The following is a 15,679-nucleotide window of genomic DNA, read 5'->3' as shown; positions in this document are numbered from 1 at the left end:
CCGTCGGGAATCCCCGGGGAGGCCCCTCCCATGATCTAACGGTCACATCGCACCCCAGTTCCAGCGGGTCGTGGCTGGTAGATAGCGCTCTGTCTTGTTACGCTCTTGGCGTAGCATAAGCTGCTTCCTTGATGTTCACTCTGACAAAGGAAGGTTCAGACGTGGGGATAACTTCAACACGTTTATTGAACTGTTTACAATTCTCCTACTCGGGTTCGCTTCTATTGTTAATCCTTCTATAGCTACTCAGACTGACGAACCAGTCTGCTACAATCCACGTGGTGGGTGTGATATTGAATAAACCCTGTGTCTGTACTCACTGAGTGTCTCCACTGGAAAGAGGAAGATCATGTGTGCTGTGTCCTTTATATGGGTTGGTGTAATGCCCCCCCTGTGGTGGTGTCACCTCTGTGTGTATCGTGAATGCCCATTGGTCGTGTCCTATCTTACTGACCTATTGGTTGAGTGTCTGTGTGTCATGTCTCTGGTGCTCCCTCTAGTGTCTAGCTAGTCTACGTGTACTTACATTAACCCCTTGTGTATTTACAGTGATGCATATCACCACACGCCCCAGATTACCAATCGCTGTCGCCGTGTTTAATACGATTGTGTCAACAGAGTCCACCAGCTTTTTGTGATTTCTGTGCCTGTGGGATGCAGCAGGTAAAGGGTTAAACTGATGTTGCATTTGTTCCCCATTCCGCGAGGACTTGAATGTTTAATTCAGTCTGTAGCACCTCACAGGCAGCTGGGGCCAGCTTCATTCTCTCTCAGCAACAACCTCTGCTGCTCTCACCCCCTCCAACCATTCGTGGAGGATTGAGCCCCCAGCTGAGGCTACAATCAGCTGACCAGAGCTCCGGTTATTTTTAGCTCGCAGTGATTTCAAATGCCTCAACTCATTTCCCACCAATTTAATTTATTTTCAAGGACGCAACCCTGCCCTCGAACTGAGACTGTTTCAGTACATTTAGCACCGGGGGCCAGTGGTGGGTGGCACACATTCAGATCACGCTGTTGTTTGTGGGATTTTACTGTGCACGAATCAGCTGTTGTATTACAATAGGTGCGATGCTGCACCAACAAGGACACTTTTTAATGCAGCTACTAAACAACAGCATTTATATCCCACCAACATCTCTTCGTTTGATCGATTCCGACAGTTTTGGCAAATATAAACTTATTCAGTGATCGAGGAAGAGGGATTTAGATTTCTATAGTGCTTTTCACAACTTCATACAATACACAGCACAATAAGAGATCATTCAGCTCAACCAGCTTGTGCTGCTGTCCATGTTGCATGTGGTGATATGATCTGCATACTCGTCTGCCATTGGGCCAGAACGTCGGCTTACCATTGGCCCTGGTCGGTCATGTGCCTCTCGACCGATTGGCCGAGAGGCTGAGTTAACCACGCCTCTATTAACGAGGTATAAATGGTCAGACGACTGACGATCGTCCCTTTCCATTGTAGACGATCGCAGAGCTGTGTTCTAGTCAATTAAAGCCAGACTTTGGTAAATCACTCGCCTCGCGTACAATTGATGGTACATCATTGCACATGGGTTATCTCCTATCCTTCCTCATAACCCTCTATCCCCTTCTCCCTCATCTACTTATTCAGCTCTCCATTAAATGCAGGGCATCCTGAAACCTTTAACAGGTGATGAACTACTTAAAGTATTATCACTTTTGTAATGTAGGAAAGTTGAAGCAAATTCAATTTGAATTAGGGGAGGGATGAGGAAAACCCCGGTGGGATTAATGTGAAGGATGATAAATATTGATAACGACACGGCGGAGAACTCCACCACTGTTCCTCGACATGGGGATACATGGAGCTGGATTCTCCGATTCTGGCGCTATGTCCCCACGCCGGCGTGGGAACGGTGGCGTTATACACCAGACAAAATGGCACAAAACGGCCACCGATTCCACATGTTGCCGGGGGCTAGCAGAACGGCAGCTCCAGCTGCCGATGCACCTCGGAGGATTGCTGGGTCCGTGGCCGCGCGCGCACACGGCGGCGGCCTGCAGCGCCCACATTGTGCAACATGGCGGCGGCCACTCGCGGACCCGGCCCGCGGAATAGTCCAACCCTTCGGCCTGCCCCCCCCCCTGCCCGCGGATTGGCCTCCGCCGACTGTGGCGGCGCTGGATTGAGTCGGCAGCCGCCATGCTGAGTTCCCAACGGGTGAGACCTCACGTGCCCCACGCCGTCGGGAAGTCGGTCAGTCGGGAGCAGAGCCTCAGGCAACGATTTGGTGGGGAACTCGGATTCTCCGGCCGATCGCCGAACGTGATTTCACCGTCGATGACCGGAAAATCAAGCCCAGGAACTTTTACAATCACCTGAGAGGGCCGCTGGACCCTTGGTTTAACGTCTCAACCAAAAGACATCGGGCTGGATCCTCCGCCCCGCCGCGCCACATTTCAGCCCCGACCGGCCGGCGGGATTCTCCGTTACGCCAGCTGGTCAATGGGGTTTCCCATTGTTTGGCAGCCATAAGCCATCGGGAAAGCCCCGGGCGCTGGGAAAACAGAGCATCCCGCCAGCAGAGAATCCCAGCCATCAGCTCTAACAGTGCAGCACCCCATCAATGCTGCACTGCTCTGTTGCCCTATATGACACACGTAAGTCCTGGAGAGGGACTTGAACCCACAACCATCTGACTCCAAGGCAAGAATACAGTCAAGGAGCCAGAGCTGATGCTTGGCATTGAGCTCCATTAACACAAAATTGTCGATATCTAAGCTATCCATTTCCCAAGTATTGTAAGTCTTTATCAAAACTTCAAGCCCTGGTATGCAGGGGTCTCAGCTGTCACTGGGCTGCAAGGTCACCTAGGTGGGGCGGCACCGTGGCACAGTGGTTAGCATTGCTGCCTCACAGGCTGGTTTAGCTCACTCAGCTAAATCGCTGGCTTTGAAAGCAGACCAAGCAGGCCAGCAGCACGGTTCGATTCCCGTACCAGCCTCCCCGGACAGGCGCCGGAATGTGGCGACTAGGGGCTTTTCACAGTAACTTAATTGAAGCCTACTCGTGACAATAAGCGATTTTCATTTCACAGTACCAGGGACCCAAACTCAGTTCCGACCTCGGGCGTGTGTGGTGTTTGTCCATTCTGCCTGCTCCGATTTCCTCTCACATGTGCAGGTTAGATAGATTGGCCATGCTAAAATTACCCCTTAGGGTGGAGTTGCAGGAATAGGGTGGGGATTAGGCCTAGGTAGGGTGGTCTTTCGAAGGGTCAGTGCAGACTCAATGGGCCGAATGGTTGTCTTCTGCCCTGTCGGGATTCTATAATTCTGTGAGGTACCGACCTGAGTCTTTCTCGAGTGTTTTAAGCCTCTCACAATGTACAAACGTGGACCCTGAGGCACCTGCTTGCCTCGCTTCCATCTGGCTGTGTTTTGTATTGAGGGTGGTGGGTCATGCTGTGCACTAACGATAATAGAGGAAGGAAAGGGGGCGGGGGGGAGAAAATGAGGCAACAAAAGCCCAGGCTGCGACCTTTTCTGCAAAAGAGGTCACAAGAGCCACAGGTCAAGGGTCAATCTATTCATAGAATTAATGATCGTAGCACCTGGCTCATGGATTAGCTGAGGATTGGCTCCCCAGACACTGCGATTCTGCGAGCTGCATTAATCGTGGACCAGGTCGAAAGGAGATATGGAAAAGTCAAAGATAATTAAAGGCCATCGGAGCTATTGATCGTCACACGCATGACAACTTTAGCATAAAGCTGCACTTTGAATAGCTTCCATTTAATTTTGTCTTGAATAATCCGTAATTTCTCCTTCTTTTAGCAAAGGAGATTGCCCCCTGATATCTGTGATTTACTCTCATTACATCTGACTTTTCAATGATTTCAACGTATCTTCCTTTTACTTGTCCTCTGAGCAATGGAGTCAAGGCCACGTTTTTTTTGCCCATTCTTGGCTGCCCCTGAGTGGAACCTCTCCTTGAGAAATCTACAATCCTCTCATTCTGACCTGATACACACGTCCTACTTGCTTATTTCCACCAGTGGTCACCATACCTTCAGTCGGTTAGCACACCCCCCTCCTCTCCCCAGCCCCAGAGTTCTCTGCCTAAGCCTCTCCCTCCTTTAAGGCTCTCCTTAAACTTACCACTATGACCCAGATATTGACAACCTCTCCTAATGTCTCAGAGTCATCTTCTGTCTGATTATACCCCTGTCTATCACCTCGGGACCTTGTACTATTGATGTGACCATCAATTCACACGACACGTAGTTGGAAGTGAACAGTGGTTTTAATGATTTTACAACGGAGCCTGCCTGTGCCGAGATGAACTGGCAGGCAGGCTCAGACTGCCAGGCTGTATACTTCCGGTTAGTGGGAGGAGCCATGGGCGGAGCCCAGTACAAACTCCTCATCTCCCCCTAGGGGCAGAGCCGCACAACTGCTCGTATACCGAGCTTACACAGACACAGTACATCATATATAATAAGTGAGAATAACACGGACTGTCATTCACCACAACTATGTCATTACTCTCGCTGAATGTTATTGTTCTCAGGGCAACTTTAAGTTATGGATTGAAGGTTTTATGGGGGGGGGGGGAATCATTCAGTTATCTTTATGTTGGATCCAAGGAAGCGACCAGATGGGATATCTACACCATATTGAGTGTAGAACGAAGCTGTATACACCACCACTCCCCGGCGGGACTGCCGTGACCGGCCCACACTCGGGCTGGGGTTTTTATGTCCAGGTTTGTTACCCGCTTACGAGGGAGCTTCGCCCCCTCAGCAGTGTAGCGTGTATTCCTCGGGAGTCACAGGGAGCCTAATCGGCCCAGTCCCAATGCTGCTGTATAGTTATAACCTCCCCAATCTCCCCCCGGTCCCATTGCTGCTGTATAGTTATAACCTCCCCAATCTCCCCCCGGTCCCATTGCTGCTGTATAGTTATAACCTCCCCAATCTCCCCCCCCCCCGGTCCCAATGCTGCTGTATAGTTATAACCTCCCCAATCTCCCCCCGGTCCCATTGCTGCTGTATAGTTATAACCTCCCCAATCTCCCCCCGGTCCCATTGCTGCCGTATAGTTATAACCTCCCCAATCTCCCCCCCGGTCCCAATGCTGCTGTATAGTTATAACCTCCCCAATCTCCCCCCGGTCCCATTGCTGCTGTATAGTTATAACCTCCCCAATCTCCCCCCCCCCCGGTCCCAATGCTGCTGTATAGTTATAACCTCCCCAATCTCCCCCCGGTCCCAATGCTGCCGTATAGTTATAACTTCCCCAATCTCCCCCCGGTCCCATTGCTGCCGTATAGTTATAACCTCCCCAATCTCCCCCCCGGTCCCAATGCTGCTGTATAGTTATAACCTCCCCAATCTCCCCCCGGTCCCATTGCTGCTGTATAGTTATAACCTCCCCAATCTCCCCCCCGGTCCCATTGCTGCTGTATAGTTATAACCTCCCCAATCTCCCCCCCGGTCCCATTGCTGCTGTATAGTTATAACCTCCCCAATCTCCCCCCCGGTCCCATTGCTGCTGTATAGTTATAACCTCCCCAATCTCCCCCCGGTCCCAATGCTGCTGTATAGTTATAACCTCCCCAATCTCCCCCCCGGTCCCAATGCTGCTGTATAGTTATAACCTCCCCAATCTCCCCCCGGTCCCATTGCTGCTGTATAGTTATAACCTCCCCAATCTCCCCCCGGTCCCATTGCTGCTGTATAGTTATAACCTCCACAATCTCCCCCCGGTCCCAATGCTGCTGTATAGTTATAACCTCCACAATCTCCCCCCGGTCCCAATGCTGCCGTATAGTTATAACCTCCCCAATCTCCCCCCCCGGTCCCAATGCTGCCGTATAGTTATAACCTCCCCAATCTCCCCCCGGTCCCATTGCTGCTGTATAGTTATAACCTCCCCAATCTCTCCCCGGTCCCATTGCTGCTGTATAGTTATAACCTCCCCAATCTCCCCCCGGTCCCATTGCTGCTGTATAGTTATAACCTCCCCAATCTCCCCCCGGTCCCATTGCTGCTGTATAGTTATAACCTCCCCAATCTCCCCCCCGGTCCCAATGCTGCTGTATAGTTATAACCTCCCCAATCTCCCCCCGGTCCCAATGCTGCCGTATAGTTATAACCTCCCCAATCTCCCCCCCGGTCCCATTGCTGCCGTATAGTTATAACCTCCCCAATCTCCCCCCGGTCCCATTGCTGCTGTATAGTTATAACCTCCCCAATCTCCCCCCGGTCCCAATGCTGCTGTATAGTTATAACCTCCCCAATCTCCCCCCGGTCCCAATGCTGCCGTATAGTTATAACCTCCCCAATCTCCCCCCCGGTCCCAATGCTGCCGTATAGTTATAACCTCCCCAATCTCCCCCCGGTCCCATTGCTGCCGTATAGTTATAACCTCCCCAATCTCCCCCCGGTCCCAATGCTGCCGTATAGTTATAACCTCCCCAATCTCCCCCCGGTCCCATTGCTGCCGTATAGTTATAACCTCCCCAATCTCCCCCCGGTCCCAATGCTGCTGTATAGTTATAACCTCCGCAATCTCCCCCCGGTCCCAATGCTGCTGTATAGTTATAACCTCCCCAATCTCCCCCCGGTCCCATTGCTGCTGTATAGTTATAACCTCCCCAATCTCCCCCCGGTCCCAATGCTGCTGTATAGTTATAACCTCCGCAATCTCCCCCCGGTCCCAATGCTGCCGTATAGTTATAACCTCCCCAATCTCCCCCCCCGGTCCCAATGCTGCTGTATAGTTATAACCTCCCCAATCTCCCCCCGGTCCCATTGCTGCTGTATAGTTATAACCTCCCCAATCTCCCCCCGGTCCCAATGCTGCCGTATAGTTATAACCTCCCCAATCTCCCCCCGGTCCCAATGCTGCTGTATAGTTATAACCTCCCCAATCTCCCCCCCCGGTCCCATTGCTGCTGTATAGTTATAACCTCCCCAATCTCCCCCCCGGTCCCATTGCTGCTGTATAGTTATAACCTCCCCAATCTCTCCCCGGTCCCATTGCTGCTGTATAGTTATAACCTCCCCAATCTCCCCCCGGTCCCATTGCTGCTGTATAGTTATAACCTCCCCAATCTCCCCCCCCGGTCCCAATGCTGCTGTATAGTTATAACCTCCCCAATCTCCCCCCCCCGGTCCCAATGCTGCCGTATAGTTATAACCTCCCCAATCCCCCCCCGGTCCCAATGCTGCCGTATAGTTATAACCTCCCCAATCCCCCCCCGGTCCCAATGCTGCCGTATAGTTATAACCTCCCCAATCCCCCCCCGGTCCCAATGCTGCCGTATAGTTATAACCTCCCCAATCTCCCCCCCGGTCCCATTGCTGCCGTATAGTTATAACCTCCCCAATCTCCACCTACCCCGCAAATCCCAAGATGCACCTGCCAAAAAGGACCTCTGTATTTTTTTGAGGCTGCCGTTGAGGTGTTGTGGGTGCAGGGCAGGAGGGCAGTAACAGTCAGGAGACTGTCGTCCCTTTCGGGTTGAGTGCCTCGATGGCACAAACCCCGGTGGCTGCGGCCCAGACCACCGTCCCCGGCACCATCCGGCATCATCCGGCAGCAGCATCGCCATCTCGGAGCCTGGGTCATCAGCATCTCGACATAGAAAACCCCATTGGATGGTGACGGGGTGGCAGTGGCCTGCCCGAGGGCTACGCTGGGCACTCCAAAAGGGTGTCAGTGAATGCGGATGCTCGGCTGCCGAGATAGTCCAAGTGTCTGTTTGACTCCCGGTCCTGCACCGCGAACACGGTACGATGCCGGCCCTGTCTGTTGGACAATGGTGCCAGGGACCCATATTGGCCATCACTGGCGTTTCGTACATTGACTGTGTCCCCCGTTGTGAAATGCCAAGGTGACGCACCTCCGCCAGGGCCTTGCTCTAGCCTGTCCTGTCCGCGGCGGATCTTCCTGCTGATGTCGGGTGGCACGAGACTGAGACGGGTCCGGAGTCGACAACCCATGAATAGCTCTGCCAGTGCTACTCCGGCGGTGCGGTAACTGAAGAGAAAACGTGCCAAACACGTGTCGAGCAACCCCGTCGCCGGTTGGACATTCCATCCTCATCGCCAGTGTTGGATCCAAGGAAGCAACCACATGGGAGCGTAGATAAAACAAAGCTTCATTGAATGTAGAACAAAACTCGATAGACCAGCACTCCCTGGAGGAACTCCTGCGACCAATCCACACCCGAGCCGCGGTTTTTATGTCCTGGTTTCTTCCCCGCTAATGAGGGAGCTCCGCCCCTTCAGCGGGGTGGCGTGAATTCCCAGAGAGTCACAGAGAGCCCAAATGGTCCGGTCCCGTGCCTCGCATTTGGGTTATAACACACTATTTGTTGAATGATTTCCACAACGGGAATGAATCATTTTGTGACTTTTGTTCAAGTTTTTTTGCTGCTTGTAACTCCTGCTAATTGTTTGCCAACAGGTGAGAGAGAGAGAGAGAGCGAGAGAGAGAGTACTCAAACCAGAGCACAACTGGATTTGGTCTGCACTTGGGGAGTATTTAACAGCTGGAAATGCTACTAAGGGAGAGGATCTTTCTGCACACTGGATTGGTGTGCATCTTGTCACTGTGCCATCTGATTGCATCCATCGAAGTCCCTCTCGACCGTAAGTGTTCCAAGTCAGCGAGTGTGTCATTGTAGGGGTGAATGTGACTGTAGCGAGAGGAACCTTAGGATGAGCATGAGATAACAACACTGACTAATTTCTCACCCGGATCAACTCCCGGTTTATATCAATAATCAGCGTGCCTTAATAATCAACATATGCTAACACGCGTTTATATTAATGAGAAGTTAATAATCAGTGTGTTTTAATTATCAGGGCATGTTAACAACATAGTTTATATTAATAATGTTTGTAATAATTAGTGTGTGTTAATAAGTGCGTAATATGCAGATAATATTAACAAGGGATCTGAACAGGCTGTGCGTTAATAAACAGGTTTCATTAACAAACAATGTATATTAATATGAAGAGAATATTAATAAGCAGTGTATTAATAAGCAGAGCGCCTCGATGTAGACATAGTCATAACTCTTGTCTCTTTCACTAACCTGTTTATTTCCTCATCTCCTATGTTTCCTCAATATGCCAACAATGGGATAAAAGCAAGCCTTCAGAGAGAGTGTAAGTTGTCACGGTTTCTCGTTATGTGTGTAACTATAGTCTGTCTTGTTGAGGACACTCGCTGTCCTGTCTTCGGCCCAATCCAAAAGTGAGCGGTTGGGTTTGAGACAGACGGCGCGACACAGATGTAGTGCGGCTGATTTTGGCTCCAGAAGACTCTGAAATGTCCTGGGGAGGGCTGGGGGAATGTGGGTCTCAGAGTTAGGATCAGCCCAAACCCCCAGGCAAAATCTTCACGGTGATCAACATTTGAGTGACTTGCAGGTACGTTGCTTCGGCTGGACATGAAGAATGCCTCTTTGGGCGTGGTGCAAGGAATTAACTTTCCGAGACAACCACACGTCTGCAGAATGACGTCCAACATGACTCACCAACACAGATTGTCCATTCCTGTCTATGATTATAAACCAGAGACCCCTCTCCCCACTCTTGCCTTTAGTTTCTATCTCTACTGTAATCAGTCATGTCACTGTCCCTATCTTACTGATACTCTGATCAGTGCTCCCCTGAACATCCCCTTCAACACTCTCCCACCTTCCTTCCGTCTCCTCTTCCCCCTTCCCCATGCACTGTAAAACCAGAAGCTGCTTGTAACTCCTGCTATTCTACTTCTCTTTTCCCCTCGGAGGTCAAACATTTTTATTGTTGTCACGTAAGTTTGCCATCATCTAATAAAATCCAATTCTCAAATAAGCAGCAATTTCTCGACTTAGAGAACGGTTAGAACGTGTGGCCAAATGTGCAGTGGGCCATACCACAGTGCTTTTCAGAAAGAAAAATAGACGGGTACGAGAGAGAAAGGAATAGAAAATTATACTGAAAGGCTGAGACAGGGCAGACCATAAGGTATAGGAGCAGAATTAGGCCATTTGGTCCATCGAGTCTGCTCCGCCATTCAATCATGGCTGATATTTTTCTCATCCCCATTCTCCTGCCTTCTCCCCATAACCCCTGATCCCCTTATTGATCAAGAACCTATCTATCTCTGTCTTAAAGACACTCAGTGATTTGGCCTCCACAGCCTTCTGCGGCAAAGAATTCCACAGATTCGTCACCCTCTGGCTGAAGAAATTCCTTCTCATCTCTGTTTTAAAGGATCGTCCCTTCTGTCTGAGGCTATGTTCTTGGGTTCTAGTTTTTCCTACAAGTGGAAACATCTCCACGTCCATTCTATCGACGCCTTTCAGATAAAATGGGAGGGGACTCGTGTGGAACATAGACAGCAGTACAGACTAATTGGACCGAATGCATATATCGTATGCAATTCTAATGTGGGTGAAGAAAATCCTGGTTGATTTGGAAGCTGTAATAGTCCAAACCAAAGCTGTACTCCTGCTCTAGAACTTTATTCTTACTTAACAATGGGATTGCCACTATCCAACCCCAGTAAGAAGATAACGAAGACTTGCATTTTTGTAGCTACTTTCACAACTTCAGGATGTTCTTAAATACTTTACTGCCAATTAGAAGTGCAGTCACTGTTGTCATCAAGGAAACACAACAGCCCATTCTGTGCACAGCAAGATTCCACAAACATACTGATCCAAGAAACCTTTTTCGTGATGCTACCTGAGGGATATATATTGACCAGAACAGGTAGAACTCCTCTCCTCTCATCAGGAATAGTGGCCACGGGATATTTTACATCCACCTGAAAAGGCACACGAGGCCTCAGTTTAACCCTTATCCAAAAGACAGCACCTCTGACAATGTATCACTCCCTCGGTACCGTACTGGAGTATAAATCTAGATTTATTTATTTTTTGCACTCAAGTTTCTGGGGTAGGGCTTGAAGAGACAGCCGTCTGACACAGAGGGGAGAGTGATAACCACAGCCCGTGGCTGACACCAACCTTGAAGACCACTGAGAAGAGACATGCCAACACCCTGACCGTGCGTATCTTGGTGGGGCCAACACTGAAGGACACGAGTATCGGGCCACGGCGTCATTTATAGGACGACATCTCCCAGCAAGATTGCTGCCTTGTTATCATTTTTTAGCCGCATGGAGGGGCTTCCAGTTGGTGTCACCTGCACTGGTGCATCATCTGCATGCAATATTAACGATTTAAAGGTTTGTTTTATTGCGGCAAAGGCAAAATTGGGTCATTTGCTGACTGCATGATGTTGAAGCACAGAAGGCGCCGCTTGTAATTCTTTGAGCTCAGTGAGGATCTAACTCTCTCCCCCCATAACAGCCCCTCCCACCCTACCCCCTCAAGTGTTTAATCTGACCCAGGCTGTTTGATCCACCTTGTCTGCATTTCCTTGTCTGCCATTAGCACCTCTGTCAGGCTTTAGTGTGATCTTTAAAGGCCTGGTTTACATTGGGCTGTCTGCTGTGCAGTGTCTGTCACCTGGGTCCGTCCCCCCCCCGTCACTCTGTTATTCCATCCATCTGCCTGTCAGCAGCTGGGTCCCCGTTCTCGCACGCAAAGTTACTGGATTCGTCTGCACAATGACCTGGATCTCCTTTTCCCTTCTGCTCGTCTCGTCTGTCCGATATCAGGGCCCCCGTGCTGTTATGTCTGCTTGGAATGTGTGTCAGATCTAATACAGGGCTCAACGTACAATTTTGTAAATCCAGCCTCAGGATCTATCTCCCTGCACAGCTACACGTACAAGGGCTGACTGCATTTCTCTTGGAATTGGTATCGTTACTCCTTGTTTTATTTCTGTTCGAAACTCAGTTTGAGGAGGTGGAGGTCGAATGTTAACTTGTCCTCCTCGCTTCTCTTTATACTCTCGCCTTCCCACGTCTCTTGCCATACTGTCCACCCCCGAATTCTCCTCTCCCTCATTTTCTTCAGCCTCCTGTATCCTCTCCCCTCCCTCACCATTTCCGTCCCTCCGTTATCCTCTCCTCTTGGCCTGAAGGTGCCTACCCTGGCTAGGATATTGCTCCAGTGGCCGCAGGCTCACCCAAGTGAGCATTTCTAAATGTGCGAACGTGTGCAGTCAGGGTTGCCAATGTTCGAGATTGAAGACCAACCTGCCCTTGCTCTTACCCAACGCCAGTCAGAGGTCCATTAACTTCGGGCAGGAATTACTGGCCATAGACATTTCACCAGGGATCAGTGATGGTGAGCAAAAACACAGGTAATTAGCCCACAGTCCATGAGGGCTCACCAGCATTTCTCTCTGTTAGAAAGTGACAGGTGACCATACCGTTTGAGGAGCATTATCCCACATTATGTGAGCAGCCAGGCAAGGAGGACGCTCTCTGTGAATGACCACGGAAGGTACAGGGATTGAACTCACGCCATTGTCTTCATTGCGCTCAAGCCAACTCTGCTAACCGGCGTGCCAGGCAATTCTTAAAGCCCGGCAGGAGGATAACGAGGAGTCACAAAGCTTAATCTGAAACATGGTTGGAACAGGACACAGTGTTGTTGTTTCTATTCCAGGAACTCCTGGTACATACGGCAGACTTTCATCTGTCCCCATATCTCGGGTTTGTTTTGGAGGCCACAAGGAGTCCAGACTGAGTTTAGTAAAAAGCAATTTTGGTCTGTTGTAACTTAAAAGTATTTACAATATGCATCAGATCCCAGCCAGGTCTGTCTGTCAGTCCCATACTTGGCCGACTTTGTACAGAACTCAACCGTGATCAATCTCAGCTCCTCGCCTCCTTGTGGGGTAAGGGGGGGGAGGGGGGGGGGGGGGGGGACAGGGTCATAATCTGCGAGACTCAGGGGGAATGGTGGTTGCTCCCAACCTGTAGGTTTTGTGCAGTTGAGAACAGTTTTCCAGACCAGGTCGCTGGTCTGTCTCCAGAGGGTTACAGCTCAATGGGCACCACAGCAAGCATGACTGACCAGGATTCTCTCCCACTCTTACTGTCTGCCATTGGTGTGCGCTGAAAGGATTTTGCTAGTTGATACTCAGCCTCTTTGACCGCGTAATAAACGCACCTTCCTTGGCCATCAAGTCCTGGGATGGGATTTAGAACATACAGTGCAGACGGAGGTCATTCAGCCCATCGAGTCTGCACCGACCAACTTAAGCCCTCACTTCCATCCTATCCCCGTAGCCCAATGACCCCTCCTAACCTTTCTTGGTCACTAAGGGCAATTTATCATGGCCAATCCACCTAACCTGCACGTCTTTGGACTGTGGGAGGAAACCGGAGGAAACCCACGCAGACACGGGGAGAACGTGCAGACTCTGCACAGACAGTGACCCAGCGGGGAATCGAACCTGGGACCCTGGCGCTGTGAAGCCACAGTGCTAACCACTGGTGCTACCGTGCTGCCCACAATTTGAAACCAGACTTTCTGACTCAACCACAGGGGTGCGACCCACTGCTCTACAAGATCTCCGTAGGACAGAGCGTCACCATTTCAACTTAGAAAGTTGACCAAAGAGCTGGGTGTTGCGGGATGAGAAAGACGATTACGCTGCTGTTCTGACTGTCTGTGCTGCTATTCAAAATATGTTCATGATCCTCATTACTTCTTGCTTTAATTTATTTTTTGCAGTGGCCCAGCCTCCAACCATCACCAAACAGTCTCCAAAAGATTACATCGTAGACCCGCGGGATAACGTAGTTATCTACTGCGAAGGGAAGGGGAACCCAACTCCTGCGTACGTATTCTTTCTTCACGGTTACAGTGATGGGAGGGGGTGCATTATCACCCAGGACCACAAAGAGAGGGGCTGAGCACAGAACTGGGGGAAATGCTCGACAGCCTGCAGTGCATGGTATCTCTCACTAGTGGCCACTTGTGAGCAATGTAGCATTAGCGACCTCTGCTGTACGGAACCAAATACTACAGTGGCACAAAGTCCATAACAGGGATAATCTCGCGTTGACGATGTTCAATCATATTTGTCAATGGAGGAAAGTTTCCTCAGGAGAACCTCCACTCTGCTACCATTGTGAACAGGGTTTCCGCTAAATCTCGGCCTTAGTGCCAGCTCTGGAGAACGGGAATTCGAGAGGAAATTGACCGCGAATAAATGTATCGTCGAATGATACTGCAGAGAAGGCCATTCAGCCCATTGAACTTGTACTGGCTCTTGGGGAAACCTGTCAATCTTGTCTCGCTCTCCTGCTCTTCCCCCTGAAAAATCATTTACCTTTCAAGTATTTATCCAATTGCCTTTTGTGGGTTATTGTTTAATCTGCTTTCAGCATTGTTTCGAGCAATGAATTCCAGATCAGAAAACATTGCTGCGTAAACCATCAGCCCATTTACCCAATCTCACTCTTTTGTATCCTCTGATTAATGACCCTTAATAATTTAATAATCTTCATTATTGTCACAAGTAGACTTACGTTAACACTGCAGTGAAGTAACTATGAAAATCCCCTAGTCGCCACACTCCAACGCCTGTTCGGGTACACTGAGGGAGAATTCGGAATGTCCAATTCACCTAACAGCATGTCTTTCGGGACTTGTGGGAAGAAATCGGAGCACCCGGAGGAAACCCACGCAGACACGGGGAGAACATGCAGACTGCGCACAGATAGTGACCCAAACCGGGAATCGAACCTGGGACCCTGGTGCGGTGAAGCAACAGTTTCTGCTAATGGCACAGATATTCCTTTTTGATTATAATAATTTAACCATTCTTAATACTTCTATTAAATCTTTCCTTAACCTGGGCAGCATGGTGGCGCAGTGGTTAGCACTGCTGCCTCACGGCGCTGAGGACCCGGGTTCGATCCCAGCCCCGGGTCACTGTCCGTGTGGAGTTTGCACATTCTCCCCGTGTCTGTGTGTATCTCGCCCCCACCACCCAAAGATGTGCAGGTTAGGTGAATTGGCCACGCTAAATTGCCCCTTAATTGGGGGGGGAAAAAATCGGGTACTCTAAATTTCTGGTGGAAAAATCTTTCCTTAGTCTTCCATCCTCCAAGGAGAACAATTACAACTCCTCTCGTGGCTTCACGTCAACTGAAGTCCCTCTTCCCTGTTGTATTGTAATCATGTTTGGTGTGACTCTGTCCCATCTCACCTTCTCTGGAACCTTAGAAAGATTCTTGAGTCGTGGTTTGCTTTAGTTCGGCTGCTGTGTCTTTCAATCGATTTGGAAGTCCCGTTCGCTGCGTAGTCCCAAGTTGGGCAGGCGATGGATGTTTTAATCCAGATACATTCCTGCTGCCTTTCCATAGAGATCGGATCCTGATCTTCTTTGTGATTGAATCCTGGTTATTGTAACCCTGTCACAAAGTTACTGCTTGTGTCAGGTTAATGCCTGGATCCAAATGTCAAGCAAAATGGCTGAGTTTGCAGCATTTATTTTGTCTGCGGATTTTAGTTCTTCGTTCTGCAGACTGGATGTCTGAAACTAAAAGGGAGGGCGTGCCAGTTGTTTGATCTGCTTCAATGCGCTGCCTTTTTGGCCTTTTTAATGTTTTTGTGCAAACCTTTAAACCCCAGGCCTACCTTAGCTCAGTAAACAGCACTCTCATTCCGAGTCAAAAAGATTGCGGGTGCAAGTCCCACTCTGCAGACCTAAGCAGAATAGGCTGATGGTTACGAACATACGACCAAACAGCCGGAGTAGGCCAT

General features: G+C 49.9%; 1 protein-coding gene across 1 annotated transcript in view; it reads left to right on the top strand.

The window, feature by feature from the left end:
- The window catches only part of nfasca (neurofascin homolog (chicken) a), a 245,789-nt gene that overhangs the window by 108,527 nt on the left and 121,583 nt on the right, over window positions 1-15,679 (top strand). The window contains exons 5-7 of the mRNA XM_038819461.1: window positions 8,452-8,636; window positions 9,141-9,158; window positions 13,640-13,745. Of these exons, the coding sequence (XP_038675389.1) occupies window positions 8,543-8,636; window positions 9,141-9,158; window positions 13,640-13,745 (218 nt within the window). The 5' untranslated portion in view covers window positions 8,452-8,542. The remainder of the gene's footprint in view (window positions 1-8,451; window positions 8,637-9,140; window positions 9,159-13,639; window positions 13,746-15,679) is intronic.

This window comes from Scyliorhinus canicula, chromosome 15, assembly GCF_902713615.1.
Source record: "Scyliorhinus canicula chromosome 15, sScyCan1.1, whole genome shotgun sequence".
Taxonomy (NCBI): Eukaryota; Metazoa; Chordata; class Chondrichthyes; order Carcharhiniformes; family Scyliorhinidae; genus Scyliorhinus; species Scyliorhinus canicula.
This window is presented reverse-complemented; position numbering and strand designations above follow the sequence as displayed.